Below are 25,666 nucleotides of genomic sequence, written 5' to 3' on the forward strand. Positions count from 1 at the left end.
ATGAACTGCCATGACTTTTCTTTCGAGGTGAAGTCATCAGCACAACTCTCTGACAAGGGGGAGGCTTCTACTTGTTCTGATACTGAAAGCAACTTCTTCCACATTTTTTCCTGTATCCTGCACAAAAGGGCACAGTCACGTCAGACAGACTTAAATGGATCTGTAGAGAGTCACCTAAAGATGACTTTGGAAGTAGTTTTGGACCACCTCAGAAGAAGCAGGTACTGTTACTATTACACTCTTGCTTTAAATAGGGATGTAGATTTTTTTTTTTTTTTTTTTTTGGTAAAGAAAGCCTTTTTTAACTGTCTGAATAAATTTCCTACAGATCATCTCAGAGCTGAAGGCTGGCAAGGAGGAAATACAAGACAGCAAACAAACAGAACAGTAAGGCACAGTAGCTGTTCAGTTTGATGCTGTATTTACAGCTCTATAGCTTTATTTAACAGTGCGCGAAGCCCCTGGCAGCTCCAGGTTTGCACATTCTTCTGTCCCAAACCAAAGAATTAAGATATCCAGAGGAAAAATGTGCATTTGACAGAGACAGCATCCTATTTACAGATGCTACTCCACCTCAATCCTCGCATGGAAAATACACAACTGCTATTACAGCAGCAGCCTATACAGCTTGCAGTTGTTTGGAAGGGAGGTCTCTTCAACTCAAAGCCAAGGGCAAGAAAAGAATCATTTCAAATTGCTCAATTCTCTTAATTGTAAGATTGCCACAAATGTACAATTAAATATTAAGTTCTCATCTGTGTTGAAACAACATATATCTCTCCGGAAAATAACACGAAAATCACAAGCTTGTACACTGCTTGGCTGTTTTTTCTTATCCAAGCTCTACCAGTTTTAGTTCAGCTACACAGAAAATGACAGCAAAACCTAACTGAAAATGAGTAAGAATCTAAGTAAGTGTTTTATTTGCACAAAACTTCTACATGCAGCTAAATTTATGCACTTAATACCTTGGCTGTAACAACATAGCACAGCTAATTTCAGAGCTCCTTAATTAATTACCATGTAACTATGTTTAAATTTTATCAATGGACTGAACAAAAAAAAAATCAAATATTTAACTTTGACAGGTTTTAGGATTTTGTTCATCCCCTGCAGTGTTACGAACAGCAATGTCATTGTGAATACAACTTCCTACAGTTTCTCTCTGCACCAGAAACAGAAATTCAGCCTTGGCACTATTCTTTTCTCCCTCCCACCGATCTTGTTTTAGACTTTTTAAGACAAAGAAATGGTATGCTAAGAGATCCCTACGCGCCGTACGTACCGTATATTGCACCGTTGCTGCTATCGCCATTGCCTGCATCTTGTCTTTCCAGTTCTATGCTCCTTAATGGCTCCTGACAGACATAGATTGTTAAACGGGGCCTAACAGACCTGCAATCCAAAGAAACCACACATCAGAGGAAAGGTTACTTGCCCTGGAAATATGGAAACTGATATGCCACAGACGTAGATTTGTTATGCTAATAGTACACTTAGAATGTTTTCTTTCACTGACAAAAAAAAAAAAAATTAATATAATGGTAAGTGGTCTCTCAGATGCTACTGCATTTCAATCAACTCCAACTTCATCAAGAGGCTGCTTGTTGGAATCCTGGAATGCAACTCCTGCCTAACAGCCACAGTTCTTACAATGGTAACAAATACCCATTTCAGTCAGAATCAGATACGTCAACAGGGATGTTGTCTGCGTTAGAACTCAACACTTGTAACTTCAAAAGGCCTCAGATTGTTCTTAGCTCCCCTAAATGAGAAATTTTGGGTTTTGGCAAAAAATCAGTCTGTTTCCAAGAAATCGGCAGCGCCCAACTGCACTGGTAGCAGTCTTACAGCCTACTTGGGAGCGCCTCAGTGCCTGCATCAGTCAGGGCTCTGCCCTGGAGGGGTGCACAGGAGGCGCTTTTTAAACATACTTCTGCCAGTTCCTGAGACATCTCACACAGGCATCAAGGCCCATCCTGACACTGACCTCCCAGATTTCCCCGTTTTAAGGACAGAGGATTCTAGTAAATGACAGAACAAAACCCACTCAATCTCACGTTCAATATATTACCTGGATTTCAGTGCATTATATAGCCGAATTCCATCGGCTGGACCACAGATTTGTACCAGATCTTCTCTTGTCAGCTTTAATAAATCAGCACCTGGAGAAACACGTGACAATTATTTTAGAACATCTAGAGTTTTAAAAATAAATTGTATGTTCATTTAAACAAAAAAATACCTCCACTATTATAAAAATGGAATCCTGCAAACACAAAAAAGCAAGTAAAGTTTAGAATAGGCACTAGCTAGCACTAAGAAAAAAGGACCAGTTTTCCAAAGGTGGTGAGTTTCACTTGATGGTGTTCACATCTTTGAAGAAGTACAAAGTCTGCAAGGCAGACTATTTCTGTAGAGGCAGATGACTTTTCTATATCCAGCCAATGGGTTATATGACTCAAAGTTTCAACAGACACCCAGGTCAGCGTATTTTAGAACACATGCGAAATACTGAGCAAAGATAGTTGATGGTTTCTCACTCAGTGGATCATCCCAGGCATTCAACTAATACAACATGCACTGAATGCACTCTTAAATGAAGATGCTGCTGCTAAAGGCTGGCGTAACTTAATCAGCGTAACTTAATCAGCTTAATCCAATCAGTACAACAGCAGCCTACAGGGTGAATCCAGGTTGCAGGATACTTCTACCCAAAACTAGTTTGGCTTTTTTTTTTTTTTACCCCCAAATGATCCTGGGAATAAGTGATCTGTGAAAACAACTGCTTCCCAGAACATTTACTTTAGAAAAGGAAATTTCAGTAAAAGATACTAAGTAGATGTAAACATAAAATGGAAGGAAGCAGCTTCATTTTTGGGTGTTAGGGTGAATTTGTGCAAAAAACAACTAGAAAAAAATGCCTTTCAATGCAAATGGAACATTTAATAAGTAAATTACAATAAATACTGATGGCATTTTGTTTTTAGAGAATTATTTTCCCACACAAAATTTGCTCACTAACACGAAGAAAGACTCTAAAAAAGTAAACTATAGATACCTGAGAAATTTGAAAAAAGTCTTGTATAGGTAGAGAATCTATGCTTGAGCAACCATTGTTGAGTTTCCTGGATTGTGGCTGAAGGATGAAGCTGCTGTAAGAAACAAGATTGAATATGATAATTCAGATATTTTAAAAAAAAAAACCCAAACCATTTAAAAACCTCCCTTGGTACCTATTAATATCAAAGTCCATATAAACCAAATGTTCTGACACAAATATACAAATATAGCCATGATCAATACCAGAAAACAAACACTCACATCTCCAGACCCTTGAGAGGTTCCATCTCCTTGATGATTCGGGGAGGAAGAATTGCTATGGATTAAAAATAAATAAATAAATAAATAAAATAAATAAAATAAAAAAGAAAGAGTATTACTAGAATTCAAAATATTTAAGTATTGCTGAACAGTACCTTGAAATTCCCAAAGCAATAAATATTACTGTTGAAAGACAAATGAACACTGCATAGAGTGAAACATAAGTTACAACTCAAGAGAAAGATCATCACACTTCAATATGCAAGTCATCTGGTTCCTATTCTGTGTCTTCTTCACCAACTTTAGCAGCAGCTTTACCAGCCCTCACAGGAGGTTATATAGCCACTTATCTGTCTTAAAGGGTGACTGAGGAAGAGGTAGTAAAATACAAGGCAGACAAAACAGACAATACAGCTGTAAGTCATTCCTTGATCACCCAAGTTTAATTACAGTAGCTTAATCCCTCAATACAAAATGTTTTTACCAATACAATTTTGGTTGAAGCAGAAGTAATTACGTTATAATTGCATCACATGAGTGTCAAACTCTGAAGTAACTATACAGGTCAAAACAATCTCGCATTCCCCAGTGGAACCAGAAAACAGTTGCAAGCTCCTAGATTTACTTGGGAAACACTTTTGAATAAGCCTGATTTTAAAATGTTACCTTTAGTTAGGATACAGAAAGGAAACCTACCTGTCTGGGACGCTGTAGGTATTATGTTGAGCAGAGGTAAAAGTTGGAGCAGGAGTAGGACTGTTGTTTACGAATGTTGTAGGAGTATCAGGCCATGGTGAGCACTGAAGATTAAGAATTAAATCTTAAGTTTCTCTCGACAATATGTTTTTTACTCTGATGCACAGTTATTTTATTTAAAGTCAGGATTTTTTTACACAGAAAATTTAGATTTGTAATTCCAAATAAAGATTCCCTCCATCCCACATATTACATGCAGATACTCCAGGTAAAAATCAGTTTTCTTATCTTTTTCTTTCAAGAAGACTCCTATTTATACCATCTTCTGTTAACAAAGTGAAGGTATTGGTGGCGGAACTGACAGAAGCCCTATACAGATTACTCAGTTTAAAACAAATCAACCAATAAACCCCAAGCCATCTGCTGAAAAAAATTTCTTTCATCCTAAAAGGGATCAAGGGGCTGTTTAAACTGCAGGTATCATGACTTGACAATAGGTGTTCAGCAACAGCAAGTAAAACTGTGAAACTAGATTTCACCTTCTGGGAAAATTTAATGTATCTGCCCTATCAGATACTGGAATTTTCAGTAGAAATTTTGTGAAATTTAAAGTTTTTATTAATTTACTGCGGGACTAAAATACTGCTTACATGTACTGCTTTCTCTAAACTGCTTGGTAAACTGGAATTTTTATACACAAATTTAAGTCATCACAAGTATATGATGAGCCAGCTGTCCAACTTGGTCGGTCTTTTTTGGATATTTTTTTAAACCACCACAATAAAAGCCCTTCAAAATGAGACTATTCAAAATGAGACTACCTTTTAGTATTTCTGATACAATTGCAAATTCAGTAATTTAAATTTTTTTTTTTAAAAAAAGGTATTTTGGTATGTGCAAAGACAAACGGACAAGAATAAAACAAGCAAATTGCCCAAGACAAAGTAAGCTAAGACCATGTCTGTTACAACAGGAAAGATTTCTGATATACCTCTCATGCAGCAGCTAAATACTCTGTGAGGAATTTCCCAGAGTTATATCACAGCCTTGCGGGGGTGACAGGGCAACATGACAAGTATGACCTAATATTAATGGAAACATGTTTCAACTGTCTTCTCTTGCAAGACCCTTTTGCTATCTGGGGGAAACAGTAAATGAGCACAATAGCAGCTTAATCTTCTGTAAAACAGTTAACAACATTTCTGTGCGCAACTCCAGCCTTCAAATGTCAGAACAAGACTGCAAGTTCCCCAGCATGGCACATACAATTTGAAACAATAAAACTTGCATACTAACAGCTTAAAAACTAGGAAATTCTTCATCCATCCAGGATCTGATTCAAATAATTATTTTTGCTAGCCACTATGTAAACACTGCCTTTGCTTACATAGTCAAACCCACCCTTTAGACTACAAACCATGCCATTCACACAAAGCATGCTCTTCTATGAGTGTTACCCACTCCTCCTCCTGTTCTGTATATTCCCATCTGTTGTTTCTCTTCTCAAGCTCATTTTAATGTTAATCTCAAAGATTTTGTATTACAACAGGTAGTTAAAATAGGCCTTCATTCCCTAATTTTCTGGTCCAAACCCTAATTTTTAATAAAAGCTCAACATCATAATGTTTGCTTTGTTCTTCTTTAAAGAAAGAGGAGGAAGCATCCAGCTCTGTAACAAAGTCATCAGAGAACAGAAAAAAAGACTGGCATTGTATCTTTACCTGTAATGAACATGCATTGGTGAATTTTCAAATACGTTGTTTTTGAGGTCTCCAGACTAACTGCCCTCCATTACTAGATACAATACTACTGATACAACTGTACTCTGAAAACTATGCCTTAATTTCCAAACACTGATTAATTCTTGAGAAGCAGAAAATTATTTTGGTTTCAGATCCTTAACATCGTTCTGTATAAGATATGCATGAAGTTATAAAGTGGTGACCACTGGTTTTATGGAGTTAAAGAGAAAGACACAAAATCTGTGACTTTTCAGACTTGGGATATTTAGTATTTAACTCAGAACATTCCTAACTTCTGAAGAACTGCAAAATCTCAAGTTATTCTAAGCCACTGTTTAATGTCGTATCCCTTCCTACTTCCAGTCTACCTGAATCTGCCCAAATTCATGCTTTAAAAGAAAGTAAAATTGAACTTTGACAAAGAACTCTATACTATACTCAAATATTGAATCAACATGAAAACAAAACGTTTGTTCTCCAGGTTAGGCTTATACTTGGGCACACACCATCATCGTTAGAGGACAGAGCAGCAATTTTATTATACCTGGGACAGAGTTTTTTCAATGAACCTATAAAATACGGTGCTCTCGCCCCAGCCAACGACAGCTGTTGGTGGCAAAAGCAAAAAACTTTTGCTCGTACACTTAATTATTCTGAATGTAGAAGAAAATAAGTTATTCCCAAAATGTGAAGTCACCCACATTACATATCCTGTATGCTACTGATACAGCTATATGAAATATAGACAGATGTAAGGAGAAACAAATTAAGAAATACTATATTCTTATGTTACTAAATTAGTTTTGCTCCAGCGCCACTTTCTGACTCTCACAGCCTCTCATAGAAGGTTTTATACTCTAAATTTAAGTCACCTACAGAAAATATTTAACTTCTGCACCAATCTTTCACATCCAAAACACTATGTTCCATTTATTTCAAGGTTTGTACTCAACTTCTATGTGCTCTACAATCAGCTCTATCTGCAAAAAATAACCATTTTAATCATTTTAAATGACCAAGTTTAATCAAAATGTAGCTTTGTATATTCTAGCTTGTAACATACAATATACTATATATCAATATAAAAATCAACCAAGATACCGAAGACAGAAAAAAGTGCAAAGACCCAATTATTACAATACAAATGTGTCTGCTTTTTCAAATTCAAAGCAGGAGAAAGAAACTGGTGGGATTATTTTCTCTTTTTCCTTAGATATCCTCTAGTTTCTATATATTTAGAAGAGAGGAAAAATTGAAGTGTCTTCTTCATAAAATGGCCCCTCGATGAAGATGACCTGTACATAAACATCCACTCTGAAGTCCAGAAGGCAGTGTTAAGCTTGTAGCCTTTAATCTCTACAGAAACAGTCAATGGTTCATAGCATGAGAGATAATCTTAAAGTAGTTTAACTAAGCATCTGTCTGTTTGGAAAATACTCAGATAAATACTGCAGAAATAAATTGCAGTGAATGCACCGAATTCTAAAACATCAGATGACTAAAAGGAGTAACTGAAAAGCATATCTAGATGGCATTCTTAGGAAAGAGAAGGAAAAGATAGGTGGATGGTAATTACAAAAAAATCTCTGGTTCTTAGGAAAGGATAAGAGAAGAGCAGAGCAGAATGACCATTCAGAAAGCAAGCTTCACCAAATTGTTTGTATAGTGTTAGAATCCCATACAAATTAAATTGGCAAGAAAAGATATTGGATTCAACGTTTCCTGAATGAAGTTTAGTAATAAACCAATCTGTCCAAATCAGATTGTGGTTGAGCTTGAAAAAAATCATATAGGGAAAAAAAAAAAAAAAGAAGCAAAAGTGGAAATATCCAGCAAATAGAACAGCAGAATTTTGGAGGGGCAAAATAGAAATGCCAACATACAAAGTGAGATGCAAAAAGCAAGGAACAAAAAAGACAGCCTATATAATAGGTCAGGTGTAGGAGGAAGATAACAATACTCATCTTTAAAAAGGAAGAAAATTATAGATTGGATCAACCTAAATTTCTGAATTCAAGACAAGATAACAGAAAAATACTTCTGGGCATCTAGGAAGCAGCACTGGCTAAGTAACAGCCAGCACTCTTGACTTAGTCAAGAAAAATGCACTACAAACAATCCTGTTTTCTTTCTGTAATAGAGCCACAGTTCCTAGGACACGCGACGTACAAGATCCATCATATATAACGACATAATAAGTAAAACAGCGTCAATTCTCATACTTAAATATAGGGAAAGAGGTCTTCAGTTTTTGTGTCTAAGTCCTTCTTTGACAACTGTACTGAACATACGGTACATTTGATATGCACATGAGGTAAGCATATTTGGTAACAGCCAAACCTTCTGATTTAGTGGATGGCTACATCTGGGAAGACGGATTTGCCCTAAGTAGAACCACGCGTCATCCCCCGTCATATTTACAAGGCCCATAAGAACAAGCCTGTCTGATGACAAGAGAAAAAGGCTGATGAGTTGTCCTCTTCAAGCTGTATATCAAATATTCCTTTTATAGATCAAGCAAACAAGTTGTACACTCAACTTACATAATTAAAGCCAGTGCATAATGATTACCAAGGTTTCACTATGAATACAGAAAAAATAGAGGTTCATGGTGTTTTTTACAGGCTTGGTGATTTCTAATAATTTTGCTAATGATAAAAATAATTGTCATGATGGAACAGGTTAGGCGTTAAATCTGCAGCTGATACCAAGTTATCAAGGCTGAAAGCATTTTCATCCTACAGGAATAAAATTCAAAATGGTCTTAAACTGACCAAATGATCTCAAGATAACGTTTTATTAAGGGCAAAGACAAAATAGGAATAGTCAGCTGCACAATTAAGAGACCTGGAAAGCTGTACACAGCTGTTATTCCAGCTGTGGGTCATCCTTCGTCCCAAGCAAGAAGTGAAGGAATAAACACACACACTATCTTTTTGTGCTCTGGGAAAGGCATTACAAGTCCAGTACTACCTGTCCCACCTCAATTTTTCTTCTCTGCTTCATAGAAGCTTAGTATTTCAATAAATTTCAAATTAAGAACAGGTTATACAACTTTCATATATCATTTGTCTACAGTTTGTCCCACTCTGGACAAGGGATCTGTTTTATCTTTTAAAAATACTTTTTTCTACATTCCTCCTATAAGCAACAATCACTCAATGATGTACTTATAACAAGAGAAAGAGAAGAGAGCATGGTGGGGAAAAAAGCAGAAATCTCTCCAAGAACCAGCTTCGAAAGATACTTCAGACGTGCTTTATAAGTGGAAGTGCTAAAATTCTGTTTCCTCCTGTCTGTACCTCCTGCCCAGGACCATCAGGAACAAACAGAAGAACGTCTGCACTGCCAAAGAATCCAAAAGGTACATCTTAAAAGAAAGGAAAAAAAAAAACAAACAAACAAACAAAAAAAAAAACCAACTAAGAACAGCAGAAAGTAAATTCAGACAGGTCACTGCTTACAATAGTTTCAGGTGGGAAAAAGAAAAAAAAAAAAATCCCCCAAAGAACCCTTCTGACTCGATATTGCTTGTTCCCTCCCACCCAGTTGCATGGTGTATAAACAACAAGAGGCATACACAAATATTTTATAACCTAAACCTTATATATTACTTTTACAGATCATAAATACAAACTAAATCATATCTGAGGGACAAGAGTCAGACAGTCACTGCCTAAGCACTGCTGGGAAAGAGCTGTCAGCACAATATGCCTGTTCAAAGAACAGTCAAATAATTGTCTTCCACAGTCACATTATTGACATTTAAACCTGCAAAATGTAAGATGCAGGATTGTTTTTCATCTGAAAAATGTAAGGGCTCAATGATGCTCACCTTAAGAAACAGCATTTAAGAATCTAAAATGCTAACTCTTGTCAGGAAGAGTGCGCAGGATATATGCTAGATTCATTTGGGGGGCAGATATAGGGTTACCATACACATGTCATGAAGATGTGCTGACTCTTCTGAACTGCATTAAACCTGCTTGGGGCACAATATGTAGATGGCTAAAAGAAAAATCAGTAACTAACGATCAACCATCCGCAATACTACATGGCCTTTTAAAAATACTGACATACATGGGAACTTATATTGAATGTAAGTACAAATACGGAACAAAACACTAAATTTCACTGTTCTTACTTCCACTAATTATACACATATAGGAAAGCAAAAAGCTAGTTCATTTGAAGTCGCATAAACAGAAAGCTCTTGACTTTTAAAAGTTACACAGTCCCTCTGCAACAGTTTAAGTGTTAGATTTAGGAAGGATTCCTTTGCTGAAAACAGACACGGAGTAATTGGTATACATAAAAGTGAATAAAATTAATACACAGCAATCAAAATATTTTGACTTTATATAACGGAAGTTTCTCCTATATCTAACACTGCACAAGGTATCTTGCACAATGAAAAGGTAAGCAGAAGTCCCTTACACTGCCTCGCTTTGCCAGAGAATCACCGTAGTCTGCTGGCAAAGTCCGCTTGCTGGACTTTTTCTGCTCATGTTCAACTGCATCTTCAATTATAGGCTCAAGCCTCATCTGGACAAACACCAAAGATTTGGGTCAATTTCTTTTCATCATACAGTGAGGAAAGATCTAAAAGCCTTTAAAAACTTCTGAAATATTTAGAAAACTGCATAGACTCACTGATGCTTAAATAAAAAGAAAATTCAAAAATGTACTGAGGCTCTGGCCTTAAATTCAGTGATCTCCAAAAAATATACTTTGAAGCTCAAATTTGGCAGGTAAGTAAATTCTAGATGCCCCCCCCCCCCCTTTTTTTTTCCAGCTGCAAGGTTTTTAGATCTGTACCAAAAGACTTGCCCTAGGGTTCAGCACAGTCAGTCAAATAGTGTTCAATCTTAGTGTGTTTTAATACAAGCATCTATCGAGTATCTAAAAGCAAGTTTACTACAAAAAAAAAAAAAAAACTTTAAAAGTTGCTCTTCACTGGAAAAGTTTGTCAAATAAAAATCTTTGTGCAGAACTAATTCTTCCCCAACCCTTTGAAGACTGCAGCCAAGTTATACGCTGTATTCTATATTTTTTCTCCTCAGTAAGCAGATGCAATTCTATTTTGTTACCTCTGTAAGAACTGTGGTGTCATATGAAGGCTGATACTTTTCTTTTTCATGTGCAGTTCGCTTTTCCATCTTTTCTCTGTCTGTTTTCTGTTTCCTGTCTGCTCCTTTTGGCTAAAAATGAACAGTTACATGAACAAGAAAGCAGATAGAAAACAGTTCTATAAGCGAAATTTGATCTCAGAAGTCAAGCAGTAATATAAAGATGTCCCCCATCTTTTTAAGAGCTTCTGAGAGACTTAAGGATCTATTTTGTATTGTTACCTTAAAAACTTTGATTTGACAACTGGCTGAATGCAGATGATCAGTATATTCTCCATTTTCTGTCTGTTTAAAAGTGTCAACCTGAATCCTAAAAGGAACTCCTTTCTCTCCTCCATGTTTACGAGGGGTAAATTCAGTGCTGATACAATGTACCTGAAAAAAAAAAACAACCACCAAGAAAAAAAGACCCTCAGAAGTATTCTAGATATGAATTTTATTATGTGTTACCAACATCATATACATTTTCTAAGGTCAAGTAACAAATTACCCAGCCTATCTGAGAATCAAGTTGCATAACTAAAGTTTCATTGCTTTTCATGCCCACATGCAAATGAAGCCAAAGCCATTATATTTGAGCTGACAGGGAAGAGGGGAAACTAGCAAGTGTGTCACCAAAATCTCTCCAAAAAGCAGAAGGCATTACAAATTCTTATTAAATGAGAACTTGCTGGATCTTAAGGAAAATGTATGTGGATGACAACTATATCTAACATGAACATGGCAAAAACTTTTTCAAGATACTACTGTCCAACTCATTTTAGCTAAAATAAACTTCAGAGTTACTTGTAATAAATATGACCAAACTGGAAGAGTTTTTAATCTCATATGAAATTAGCATATTTTCAATTATCCTCAACTTCCTATAAAGCACAGCAGACTTCTAAATCAGTATGTAATTGCCTCAAGTGCTACATCAACCTGAAGATCCCTAAAAGAGATCTAAGAAAAAAATCAGTGTGACAGAAAGAGTTATGATGAATGAATCTTACTGGACAGTGCTCCCAATTTTTTCTGCTTCCCTATGGAATTTTAAGCGAGCCAGGCACCATGGGCAATTGCAAACCTCGAATTCTCAAGGACTACCATACTATCTTTTTATTTCCTATAGACACCAACAACAGAGAAGCGCAGACTGGAAATGGAATCTTTAAGTGTAATCAGCGCCACGATGCTGTATTCTCTAGCCTTTAGAGTTAGTGAACTATACTTCCACTGTAAGATGCAGTTCCATTTTCACTCAGTCTGTTATCACTTCTTCTATGGAAGTGCATAAACAAAAATACTACATAGTTTATCTCAGATATCTTCGAGGAGACTACATTTTAGTACTTATGTAATTCTTACGAGAAAAAATGCCTTCAATTGCACCAGATTGAAGTTAATTTACTGACAATGTGGAATTTAACCTGTTTTGGCAGCCTTAGTAAGAAATGCTGCTACCTGAAATTTTTTACCTTTCCTTCATAATAAAAACAGATCTGAGACACAAGTAAGCTAAAAATTCCAATGTAAAACTGAATATTCTATCTAAATAATTTCCAAAGAAAGCATGTTAAAATACCCTGAATATCAAATACATAAATAATAAAAATCCTTCCACAAGGAAGCCTACTAACATAGTAAGAAACATATCTGAATGTCTGATTTTAAACTCTCTTTGTAGCACATTAATTTTCATTTTGTATCCTCAAGCCAAGCCTCTGCTGGAGCTCATCTCTAGCAGAGTGGGTCTCTCAACTAAAAAAGTAGTGACAGTTATTTAGAGGGAAATAAATTAATTCTAATACTCCATATAACTAAATATTTTAACCATGGCAGCTTTCTGCAAAGAGATTTTTGAAAGTCTCTTATTTAAATTGTTTTTAAAAGATGCTTTTATAAACAAAAGTTGAAAAATCTAACTAGGAGCCCTTATAGCACTAACAGTTGCTATGAGCCTGTGTGGGTTGTTTGTTTTTGTTTGTTTGTGGGGTTTTTTTTAAACAAAGCTGGTATTTGAAGTCCATCCCACAAATAAGAAACCAGGAAGCTTCACAGGGCAAATGTACTACTGTTTGTGACCTGAAAGGCACCAAACACAAACATCCAGTTAAGTAAAGTTTCAAACCTGAATAAAAGCAGATGTACATTTTGTTGGATCCCACAAAAATTCAACTGCATTGAGCTGGCTTGGATTTGTCTTGATATCAATGACTCCAACAGACATTGGAATATCTATATTAAAATAAGTAGTATGTATTTTAAAATAGGCATATTCCAAGAAAACACTAGAAATAAATTTTAATATAAGGTTACCATCAGCAAACATAGGTAGGGTGAAAAAAGCTGGGCTTTGGTGGCTTGACCATAAGCCTTTAAACAGTTTATCAAGACTAATCTGAAGAAATTTGGAAGACTCAAGATACAAAATGCTCAGGGTTTGGGGGTGTTTTTTGATTCCTCTCCTCCCCCTCGCCCCTTCAGTGCTTACGCAATAAAAATTACAAAGATACACAAAATAAAGAAACCATGTTGGAATCATTTCCACAATCTATTAGAGAAAGTTACTATTGTCTGTTTCTCCTAATTACTGTAACATTTAGTAACCAAAATCAGAAAGATTACTAAACATATAAGGCCACAGAGTTGCTGTGTTAATTCTGTAGCACAAAGGTTTTAAAGGAATGTGAAAGTAGTAAGAACATTTATATCAAAAATACAGACTATGACAAAGCAGCACATGGAAAACTGGTCTGTGTTTTTTCACTAGCCCTAGCATCAATGTGACTATGATCAATTTAAATTTGGAAAGTGAATTTCATACAGTGGTAACAGATATAAACAATTATACCTAAGTCAAGAAGTCTGTCCCCAGGGCGGTTCCACTTCCAACCTTCTAACTGCTGGTGCTCTGTATATTGCAACCTTCTGTCATGGAACACAACTCTTATAATACTCTAATAAAGAAGAAAACAAGCATCTGATGAGCCACAAAGTTACTATATGTCTAGAAACAGCCTGAAGATAAAGCAGTAGAAAATTCCAAAACAGCCGCAGCACTGATAAACATGTATTTACAGAAAAAAAAAATGGCAAACACCAGTATCCTAAAATATTACAGAAGACAGAAATAGAACTGAGCAGCAAGAGATATTTGAAAATGTGGTAAATTTTAAGAAGTAAAATTAATAGAAAAATCCCTTCCTAGCATTTATAAACACATTTACACCAAATCTATTAGTTAATTAATTCCAAGAAGTAATAAACAACTTCTGAACTATTTCAACTGTGCGAGGTGAAACATTAATATTAAAATACTATGATATGATTAACTTTATTCAGCTAAAGCAATTAGCCAACAATACCTATTTTTGCGACCAGTTCTGCTGCGACTGTGCTCTTAGCCATATTAAAGACAGTTTCTATTCTGCTGCATGAATGCACAAAGCATTTTCTTACACAGAGGGGAAAAAATATATACCTGAATTGCTACTGAACTAACAAAACGAAGAGAAACTTTTTAAAGTCTCATTTTTTCCCCATAAGTCTACAGTCTTACTTGTATTAACAATAGATAAAAGTGTTCAAAGAAACCCAAGAACTTTTAAATGAAGCGCCTCCTCCAGATACAATGCATTTCCTTAGTTTTATTTCAAAAAAACAGAAAGCACGTGTACAGGCGTGCACATGCGTAGAAACATACTGCTACTTTTTTCACTGGAAACTGGCAAGTTCGGAACTTGGAAATATCTGCAGCCATCTTCACCAACACGAAATGCCTTCTTTGTTGAAGTACTGGGATTCCGGTATTCAAGTGTCCAAAATGGAAAATTTGTTGATTTGGCATTACAATGTCTTGCTATAACATTCACTTTTATAAGCTTCTACATTGCTTTGTCCTATTTTACCTACCAAATGGCTCACCACCAATATATGAACCGACAAAATTACAGCAGAGATTCCCCAAAGCTACAAGGAAATAGCACTAAAGGGGGCAAAATAGTCAACATGCTTATTACAGCAATTCAACATCCCAGGTTGTAAAAGGTTTAATTATAACTCACAAATCCCAGTTTTAACACTTCTGAAATTATCTCTGAACAAGCATTCCACACACAAATAGGAACATGGCATAGCCCTATACATGCCAGTCAAAGTTCACAAATTATATAGCCCAAGTTGACAGGTAAAGATTCAGCCTCCCACAGGCACACTGTTACGGTGTGCTTAACACCACAGTCAAAGTGACTAAGTATTTTTCCTTCTTCCTCAACATGAGTAAGTAAAAATTTAGTAAAACTGTCAGACACACATAAGAAAAGTTCACCTCCCCACCCCTCCAGCAGTTCTTTTAACAATTTGTACCATGAATTGGACATTTTTCAGTCTCTCTCATTCTCAGAAGATATCAAATACAAATCTATAGACAACTGGGTATCTTAAGCTTTGCATAAAATAATTCCATCTTCACTACACACAAGGACTCTATGCATCGGGTATTCATAGCATTCATACTTCCATCCCCCCTGCCCCCCAAATATCACTGGTCAACAGTCAGTCTGAACAAATATTTAGTGACAGAGGGGGAAAAAACAAACAAACAAAAAAAATAAACAAACAAAAAAATATCCATAAAATCTACAGTCTCTACATCGGATTTCTCTCCCCGAACTTTAGATATCTAAATTTGAGATCACTGCTACCACAGCTTCCTTTTACTTGGCAGAAAAGACACTGGCCCATTTAGTGGAGATTTATCTCATCTTAAAATAGATCAGACTGTAGACCTCATATAGGGTGCGTGAAGCGATTAGCTCACCTTTAGTTATCTAAAATAACATTAAATCAACCCATTCATAAATGGGGAAATGTATACATATATATTATTTTAATTTTCAGTAAATCTGAAATAAAACAACAAAGCTAGGCATCACGTTCCACTTGTCTATTTTCTTTATTGGTCAGATCAGCTGGTCCACCACCCTCTGTGAATCAGCGTACAATAAAAGGTTTTCATATGCAACCAGTAGAGGTTTGTTAGTAACACTATCTAGAGAACTTCAGCTCACCTTCACCAGTTTTCCATTGATCTCTGGTATGTCTCCAGCTTTCCGATTATCTAGCATCCGTATTTCATAGGACTGACCTTTAAAGAGAAAAAAAACTTTTCATCAGTAGAAGTGTTGGAGCACAAAGCTATTTTATGTCCAATGTACCTGAACTAGCTTTTGGTTCATACACATACACCAGAATCAGTATCTGGAACTTCCATTTAAGAGATTTTTATAACAAGGTTCACTTCACAGCACAGGAATTAATGGAACAAAATGAAACTTTTGGTCCCTTTAGAACTACAGATGCTTCCAAAGTTAAGTAGTTCATTTTACACGAAGTGTAAATACTTGCTTCTCCATTTTCTTTTTGGAAGAAAACACATTTCAAAGTTGACTTCCTTCATTTTTGAAACTGAATCAAGGCAAAGTCCTGAGAACCATAGACTGGTCTTCTGAAACAAACTCTTGCAAAGAGTTCTTATGCTCCTCATACAACATACATACTACTTTCCCATGTTTAATTTCACCTATTTACCTTTGTAGATGCCTTTGTAGGATCTGTAGGCTTTGTATCATTTCAGAAATAAGCCTTTAAAAGAGCTAGTTACTGGTTACTTCAAACAGGTATGAGTGAATCTATCTTTCTAGTGAATTTGATGAACTGTTATGCTTCAAAAGAGAGAAAGTTAGAAGTAACTTATTTGAACTATAGGGTTTTTTTCTTCGAAGGTGAGCAGTACGTATTTAACTGCAAAAATGAATTTTTAAAATATATGACAAAACAGATTTCAAGATGTTCACTACGATCAAATGCAGTAAATTCACTACCTTCTACATTACCCTCCAAACCACCTTTACACTCCAGTGTTTACCACATTTAAAAGACATTTATTGGCTTGCCCTACAAGGTAAAGGTTGAGTTGTCACACCCCGTGAATAAGCAAATGATTTCTTCAGGTCCTTTCACTACTCCATAGACTGATGTTAATACCAACTACGAACCGTTTGGCGTTTTTTTTTCTGTAACACAACTCGCACGTTTAGGTACATACTCTACACACATACAGGCTTTCTTCACCCCGGCAGCATTTGATCACTGATGACATAAATCTATATAAAAATTAAATGTACCTAGTGCAGCTGAGTAAAGCAACAGATCATTTCTCCTCTTATGTTTAACAGGAGGTATTTTTTTCCTGTTAATGAGATTTGTTCAGTTACCAGTGTTCTTTCACTCACAGGGACACATAACACATGTAAGTCCATCTGTGTTTATAGACAGCATCAGGGTTTTTTTTTTTAATCTAGCACTATTAATAAAATTTTTGCAAATATTTCTGTGTTCTCATTCACCATTATTTTAAAAATGAGGTGGGGGGGTGAGGGAAGAACAAAATCATTTTGATTACTTGCTCAACAAGTGTTGCTAACCTTTTACAGGTACAAAATAATATTAAGACTGAATATCTGATGAAAGTTAAAATCAAGGAATGTCACACTCAAAACTGCAAAAATAGCAAGGCAGGTTTTGAAACAAAGGGACAGAAAAGTTTCATTCTGGATTTCTGGACATGTAGCTTCTCTGAAAGCATTGATTGTAGTCATCTCTATAGGAGAGTCATACGTGCTACTTTCTCTGCTGTTTCCTGCAGAGCAGCCACAGGAGCAAGGCAACACAAAGTGCCAGGAACTTAACTGCCCACTGCTTAACACTGCAACTATAGCACCCACTTTCACAAAAATCACAGAATGGTTGAGGTTGGAAGGGACCTCTAGAGATTATCTTGTCCATCCCTGCTGCTCAAGCAAGGCGACCTAGAGCCAGTTGCCCAGGAGCAAATCCAGGCTGCTTCTGAGTATCTCAAGGATGCTCATGCAGCCCATACTTCGTTAGCTTCTCTGTGAAGATATGATGGGAGAAAAAATAGCAAAAGCCTTACTAAAGACAATGACTTGTACACAATATCAATTGCTCTCTCCTTATCTACCAAGCCAATCATTTCATGATAGAAGTTTATAAAGATGGTCAAGTATGACTTCCCCTTAGTGAACCCATGCTGACTACTCCTGATGACCTTGTTGTCCTTAATACGCCTGGAAATGGTTCCCAAGATTAGTTACTCCCATCATCTTCCCAGGGATGGAGGTGAGGTTGACCAGCCTGTAGTTCCCTGGGTTCTCCTTTTGGGAGATCAGAACAACATTTGCTTTCCTATAGTCCTCAGGCACCTCTCCTAATCACCATGATCATTCAAAGACTATCAAGAGTAGCGTCACAATGACATCTGCCAACTCCCTCAGCATTCATGGGTACATTTCATCAGGACCCATGGATTTATGTATGTCCAGTTTGCTTAAGTATTCCCTGACCTGTTCCTCTTCCACCAAGGGTACATATTCCTTGCTCTAGACTTTTCCCTGATCTCTAGGGCCTGATCTCCTGAAGGCCAGTGATGCTAGTAAAAACTGAGGCAAAGAAGGCATTCAGTACACCTCAGTCTTTTCCATGTCTTATCTCACCAGGGCCCCTGTTCAGCAGAGTGGGTGTATTTTCCAGTCTTCCTTTTGCCACTTACGTACTTACAGAAGCCCATCTTGTTATCTCTGACATTCCTCATCAGATTCAATTCCAGTGCAGCTTTAGCTTTCCTGACTGTCTCTCTCCTTGCTTGCACAGCGTCTCTGTATTCCTCCCAGGTTACCTGTCCCTGCTTCCACCTTCCGCATGCCCACTTTTTGTGTTTGAGTTTTGCCAGGAGCTTCTCGGTCATCCATGAAGGCCTCTTGCCATTTTTGCCTGACTTCCTGCTTATTAGGATCTACTGCTCTTGAGACTGGAGGAGGTAATCCTCGAATATTAACCAGCTTTCTTGGGCCCCTCTTCCCTCCAGGGCCTTATTCCATGGGACTCTACCAAGATCGCTGAAGAGGCCAGAGTCTGCTCTCCTGAAGTCCAGTGATGTGATCTTGCCTTCTGCCCTGCATCCTCCTCTCAGGATCCTGAACTCCACCACCTCATGGCTATGGCAGCCAAGGCTGCCTTTGACATTCACATCCCCAGTGAGTCCTTCCTTGTTGTATGAGGTATAGCAGAGCATCTCTCCTCATTGGCTCCTCTGTCACTTGGGTCAGGAAGATGTCATCGATGCTCTTCAGGAACCTCCTAGACTGCCCATGCCCTGCTGTGTTGTCCCTCCAGCACACAGAGGTGGCTGGAGTCCTCCTGGGAGGACCACAGCCTGTTATCATTAAGCTACTTCTAGCTCTTCACAGAAGACCTCATCTACTTGTTCTTCCTGGTCAAGTGGTGTATAGCAGATATACACTGCAACATCACCCATATTTTTCTGCTCTTTAATCCTTACCCATAAGCTCTCAGTAGGCTCATTACACATGCCTAAGCAGAGCTCCAGGCACTCCAGCTGTTCTCCCACATAAAGGGCAACTCCCCCTTCCTTATCTTTTTGCACTGCCTTTCCTAAAAAGCCAGCATCCCCCCATTGCAACATTCCACCTACATGAGTTATCTCATCATGCCTCCATGATCCCAACAAGATCAGCTGCACACACGTCTATTTTCTCAAGCTTACTTCCCATGCTGCTTGCATTACTGTACGTGTACTTCAGAGAGGCACCCCGCCATGCTGATTTTCCCAGAAAGGGTATTGAGATTTCCTCATAACAGTGCTTTGTAGGTACTTCCTTGCTTACACCCAAATGCTGGAGGTGACCCTGTTTAAGCGTCCTCTTGTTGACTTTCTATTCGCTTTCAGGCACCTAACTCCAGGCCCTTTGCTCATCAACCATGCCCTCACTCCCTCACAGGTAACTCTCTCCCTCCTCTGGCATTCCTGCTTCAAAGCCCTCCTTACCAGGTCACCCATCCTGCTGGCAAAGGCACCTTTGCCCCCTTACTGAGGTGGATCCCATCTCTCTCAAGTAGTTCTTTGCATTCACAGGACTACAAGCCTATTCGTGTAAGCCAAACTAAGGAAAGTTTCCCCTTTAAAAGCATTTCACTTCCATACCATTTTTGCTATTTGATATACACCTAGCTCAACAGCAGCCAACACTGTCCTACAACTCTTGATACGCGTTGTCAGTGGACTCATGTAGCAGATTTTACAGTTAGTAAGAACCTTGCAGGGTTCAAATCTTGGAGTGATGATGGTTGGTTGCTCAGGTGTTTGCAGACCCCTGAATAACCAACCATCATCACTCCAAGATCTGAACTTCTAGAATCAGTTTCAGCTGAAAACCAAATTAGTTTAAACATTCCACTAGAATTCCACAGAATTCCAGAATATCTCAAGTTGGAAGGGACCCCATAAGGATTGAATCTGACTCCCTACTCCTCACAGGACTATCTAAAACCAAATCATATGACTAAGAGCATCATCCAGATGTTCCTTGAACTCTGAATGATGCTCTTAGCTATTCCAATTAAAATACTTACTGACAGAGGGTAAAGTCAGGGCTCGCTTAAGTATTGCCTTAGGAAATATCACCACAGCTTAACAGACAGGGCAAATGTTCCTGTTGCTTCTGATATCCCCAACTCAATAAACTAAGACAACTGCTGATGAAATTAAAGAGAGTATTAGCTCTCTATGGTACTCCCTATTCACAATCTTTTTGAAAATTATTTAAGGCAAGACACTGCGTGGTAACAGGGTCAAACTAGAAACCAGATAACTGAAGCAACCAGGATTAAAATTACTCTTTTTCTAGGGGACTTAACTCATTACACAAACATATGTATCAGTACCACTCAAGATTGAAAATTGATCCTTCTTTTAAGCTGCCTCCAGTAAGAAAGATGACATGTCTCGAAACTATCCCAACATATATTTTTTTACATATATATATACTCCATCAGCTACTAGGGAAAATTTTAGGAAAAAGTCTTAACCTAGGCAGCAAACGTACTGTCTTTCTGTTTGAAGAGAGGGGAAGCTGGTCAACTTTTTTTCCCCCATATTTATTTAGAAAAAGAGTATGTCAATGCCTTCATTTTTCAGCATTAGGAAAAGTTACCTAGGACACTGAAAAATACAAACTTCTTTGGAAAACAAATCTTTATATTAGAAGAGATTTTCAAGGACAGATGAAACATTTAGAGTTGTTTCAGATGCTGTCACTTAAACTGCAAGCTCTTCTCAAAGGTGAGACAGCAAATGCTTTCTTCCTTCAGCTTGCCACCTTGTACTGGTTCCCCAACACACTGAGCTGACCTAGAAGCTTTGTGTTTTTGTTTTGAAGTTTTCTGAACAGTGCAATGCATCTTGCTGATCCAGCACACTGCTGCAGTTGTACTGCTTTCTGCCGAAGAGGGCACTCAGGGTACAAAAAAGCGATAATAAACAAAGTAAACCTGACTAAGCAAATGGCTGAACTACGTGCATGTTTGTAAGAAACTACAAATCACCTAAAGAACTTCCATTATGTTCCTTAGTAGAAGACTCAAGTAATGTTTAAAGCATATTTAGAAAGACTGGATACTGCAAGATGAAACACTTAGCAACTCTATTTGCATGGAAAGCTGAAAATGATGCTTCGTCATCATGTCAGTATCAAATTAGATACAATATGCTCTGACAGATTTTAGGGCCCCAGTACACAGTGAAACACTTCCAGGTATGAAATGCATAACCACAAGTTCACACTACTAGAAGCATTTCAACTTGAGTAAAAAGGATACCTTATCAAGAAAATACACACATAAAATATACAAGTTCTATAGCCTAGTAAAGCCATTACTAATTTAAATAGCTCACAAAGGCCAAGGAAAATTCACCAATACATATTTTAAACTGCCAAAATACTAGCTAACTAAACTTAGGACACTAATGTCATTTCCAGAGGTGAGGAAGGTTTATAATATGGCAATGACTACATTCAGATTATTTTACCCAGCAACAGTACCCTCTGTAGAAGGAAATACGAAATTTCATGCTAATCAACCACAGGCTATGAGGAAAATGCAGCACAACACACATGAAGTATTTATCTAATTAATTTCTGAGAAATGTAGAGAGACAAAAATGAAATACACACAAACTCTAAAAGGTAACTACAAAGGCAGTTGCACTTGTGTTTATGTTTCAAACATAATACTGTTCTGGGCAGATATGCATAGCTATTCTGAGAACAATTACGGTGTCCTCTGTTGTGCAACACTTTTTGTTTAGGGATTGACATTTTAACATTTGTCATGACTTTTTAGGGGTGTTTGTGTGTACCTTATGCAAATATAACCCAATTAAACCTGCTGTTATCAATCAAGTTTAAATGAGAATGCAAAATTAGTCATTATTTTAAGCTAATACTACCTGAAGTTTTTCTCCTAAAAGCTCCATCGACTTGATTTTACTGGGAGAGGTGGGGGATGGACAGGGGTAACATACAGATCAGGGAAAAAAAAAAAAATTCAGAAAAAAAAAAACAAACAACCCCCACCCTGCCAATCCCAGACTCTAAAGGGGAAGTAATGACAGACCATAGCTATGAGTCTGTGAGTTGGACAAAACAAGACTACCAGTAAGGTATCCAACTACATTTTTGACACGCATTTATTTCTGATGTACCCACATGTATCAAAACATGAAATATAATTCCAGTTTTACATTTGCACCACAAGTTGTATTTGCTTTAGTTATGCCTGCAACATAAGTATACCAACCTTGATTCAAGTATGTAAGAGTTTCATCGTATAATTTTACTGCTGGAGATGTTGCAGCACACATAACATACTGGAAGGGTGGATGTTTGGTCTCATTTTCTTGTGGAAGGCTGGAATCTTCCTGTTTGAAAATAGGCAGTGCCAAAACATCACTGAAAAGAACAAACAAATACATTAATGAGACTGTTGGCTCTGTTTTGCCTGAAGTAAAAAAAAAAAAAGTTATCTGTGACTTTAAAAAAAACACAGTGCAATACCTACAGAATTGTGTCACTCAGTTTATTAACTAAAACAATGTGAGCAGTATCCAAAACATTTTCCACCAAAATTTTAGGCTAGAATAAACAAACAATGGTCTGGGACCTAAGCAGACAATAGTGTGCTGATCCTCTGAAAATTTAATCTTCAGTTCTTGTCTCCACTGAAAAAAAAAAATCAGTTTACTCTTAACTATTCACCTGTCAATATAGGCAAGCTTGCCTAATACACATGCAGCTGAAAGCAATGCTTTACTTCCTTCTTCAAAATAATATATTCCCCAAAGTAAGCTGCACTGTGAAAATCTCTCTCTCCATTTAGTGTAATTATAACCTATTACCTACTAACTCTGTTGACATTACAGATTTTTCTATCTTAACTTTTTAGGCTTTAGCACATTGCATAGCACAAAAATTATTAAGCAGCAGATTCACAATATATAAGTTACAGAAAGTATATTTCAAGATTCACTTCACTTATAGACATAAGACCACCAGAAAAACTTTGGAACTGTAAAGTTTCTGAAGACTAAAGAGCAATCCATGCTGTCCACAGGTAGCAGTAAGAGAGAGTTTCACCACAACCAGTAAACATATCTTTGGTTTTCTACAGAATTAAATATTCTGTATTAGCAATATATTAATTTTCCTTGTACACAATAATACTTCACAAATAAAACTTCAAAGACATTAGTCAGTTCTGTTCAAAGATGTGTTCTTCTAGCACTGAATTTTTGTTCATGATTGAATTCTTGTCTGCAGATCCATGAAACCTTCTTTGAAGATTAGTCTCTAAAATGAAGACTTACACCACCTCACCTGTTGATTCAGTTTTTAATCTACATGTATCATTTGTTTATTTCTCTTGCATTGACCGCATAGATTTAATATATATCATAAAAGAATTATAAATCTTACCTGTATTGTACTATTGATACTTTGTACCCTAGAATTTTTGAAGTAAAATTATTTTTTGCTGTTCCTCATTTCTGTGAGAGCTTGTTTTATTTAAAAGAGAAGACTGTAATTCCTCCTGAATTCCAGCTCTTATTTGGAGAATCAAAAAGTATCAGCATCATAATTTTAAAAGAGAAATTACAGCCAATGTTTTTGTGTCACAGAAGGTTATCGTATGGACTTGGTGTACATAAGTATTAGGTATGAGGAGTGCAGCTGGGCACTCCAACTTTTCTTTCAGAGCGCGTGCCACATACACTAAGGTAAAGGCCAGTCAAATCATAATGCACTTCTCTAGCTACCTGGAAGACGCTACACTGATCTGAAACAGGAAATACTCATGAACAGTGAAAAAGCCTAAGAAGGTTGTCTATGCCTTGTAGAGACTGTACAGTTTCTCCCAAAAGTAACAACTAGAATTTTAAAAAGATCAAAAAAAAAGACACCCATACAGGTTCCTTTCTACTAGCAAGAAGCCACAGGAGATGCTACAAACAGGCATGAAAGCAAGACAAGGCAGGACACTATCCAAAAAAGCAGCACAAGCCTGCTGAACCATACTTTAGCTACTTCTGATGACAGCTCCCCAAACCAGAGCCCAGAGGCAGCTGTATTCCTTAATCAGTTACAAAGGAAGATAATGTGAAATATCCATGTAAGAGAACAGTCTTGAAACAGTTTACTTATATAGACAAAAGGAGCATCACATCCAGATGTAGGACAGAAAATGTCACAGATCGGTGAACTGCTACTTGAGGATGACTCAAAAGAAACAACTAGATGCTTCATGCGTTGATGTCAGTCAAAAGGGCAGCATGAGCAGAGAGCAGCCCAACACAAGAGGGAGCACTGCAACAAGCAGAGAAGCACGGTCCCAAGACAGGACTTCTACACTAGGAATCTATGCTCGTCACACACATAAACACTAGTTAGTGTTTTTATGAAGAGGAACTTTAAAATGGAAAGAACATGGAAACAATAACAATGTTGAAAATGCACACAAGAATTGAAGTGCAACAAAGAAGGCATGCAAAGTATCTCACCAAATAAATAACCTGTAATTCCTGCTTAAGTTCTGCAGCACTTGCTTTCACATAACACGTAACATGAAAAAGAGAAGTCTTCTGTGTATTTATGAAAAATATCTTTCAGGTCTTCATTTTCCACCCACAGTTTAAAGATAAAAATGCATCTGGCCTGGCTTAAGAACGTGTGAGGCAGTTAATGAACCAGTTCAATTAACAGACAAGGCACTGGAAGTCAACAAATACAAACGGAAGGAAGACAAATTTAGCCAGCTTTAAACCTGCTTTTGCTGATACTTACAAAGTGGTAATTAACTGCCACAGTGGAAAGGAAAAAAAAATAAAAATAAAAAGACATCCAACTCCTCAACCCTACAATTTAGTTGTAAAGAGAGCATAATGTGCATTCTTAAATGCCACCATTCCAAAACAGCAAACAGCACGAGGCAAATGTAAGAATCTTCATTTATTTTCCCAGATAAAAACATACATTTTTCTTACAAAAGAAAGTCTTCTGGGTACTAGTACATTTCAAAGGAAAAGAGAAGCCAATGCAATTTAAAACTCTTTCCTAGACCATCTTTAAATAAATACCATTTAAATAACATTTTTTATTTTTCATTCATTAAGAATGAAGTATCAGGGTTTTCACATTTAAGTATACAATTGTTCCCATCTAAAACCAGATAAAAGCTGCAAGCAATCAAAAAGAGTCAATAAGGTAAGAATAAAGTGTTTCAAATTAAGATTTTAAAGTGTCAGAGATAAAGAAATACTAACTGATTTAGAACCAACTATTAATTCCTCCTAAAAAACCT

The 25,666-nt window shown here is 37.0% G+C and overlaps 1 protein-coding gene across 3 annotated transcripts in view; it reads right to left on the reverse strand.

Moving 5' to 3' along the window:
* The window catches only part of UBP1 (upstream binding protein 1), a 36,352-nt gene that overhangs the window by 3,457 nt on the left and 7,229 nt on the right, over positions 1-25,666 (reverse strand). Inside the window, exons 2-13 of one of the 3 annotated variants that reach the window (XM_086742875.1) lie at positions 22,610-22,761; positions 15,943-16,019; positions 13,725-13,830; positions 13,002-13,108; positions 11,114-11,266; positions 10,853-10,963; positions 10,200-10,307; positions 4,021-4,124; positions 3,325-3,379; positions 3,062-3,152; positions 2,075-2,165; positions 1,286-1,395 (exon numbers count right to left, since the gene is read on the reverse strand). In XM_086742875.1, coding sequence (XP_086599001.1) covers positions 1,286-1,395; positions 2,075-2,165; positions 3,062-3,152; positions 3,325-3,379; positions 4,021-4,124; positions 10,200-10,307; positions 10,853-10,963; positions 11,114-11,266; positions 13,002-13,108; positions 13,725-13,830; positions 15,943-16,019; positions 22,610-22,761 — 1,265 coding nt within the window. Of the gene's footprint in view, positions 1-1,285; positions 1,396-2,074; positions 2,166-3,061; positions 3,156-3,324; positions 3,380-4,020; positions 4,125-10,199; positions 10,308-10,852; positions 10,964-11,113; positions 11,267-13,001; positions 13,109-13,724; positions 13,831-15,942; positions 16,020-22,609; positions 22,762-25,666 lie in introns of all 3 variants that reach the window. The other 2 variants (XM_086742874.1, XM_086742876.1) reach the window with 2 other exon arrangements.

The sequence above is a fragment of the Chlamydotis macqueenii genome, chromosome 2 (genome assembly GCF_036417535.1).
Source record: "Chlamydotis macqueenii isolate bChlMac1 chromosome 2, bChlMac1.mat, whole genome shotgun sequence".
Classification (NCBI taxonomy): Eukaryota; Metazoa; Chordata; class Aves; order Otidiformes; family Otididae; genus Chlamydotis; species Chlamydotis macqueenii.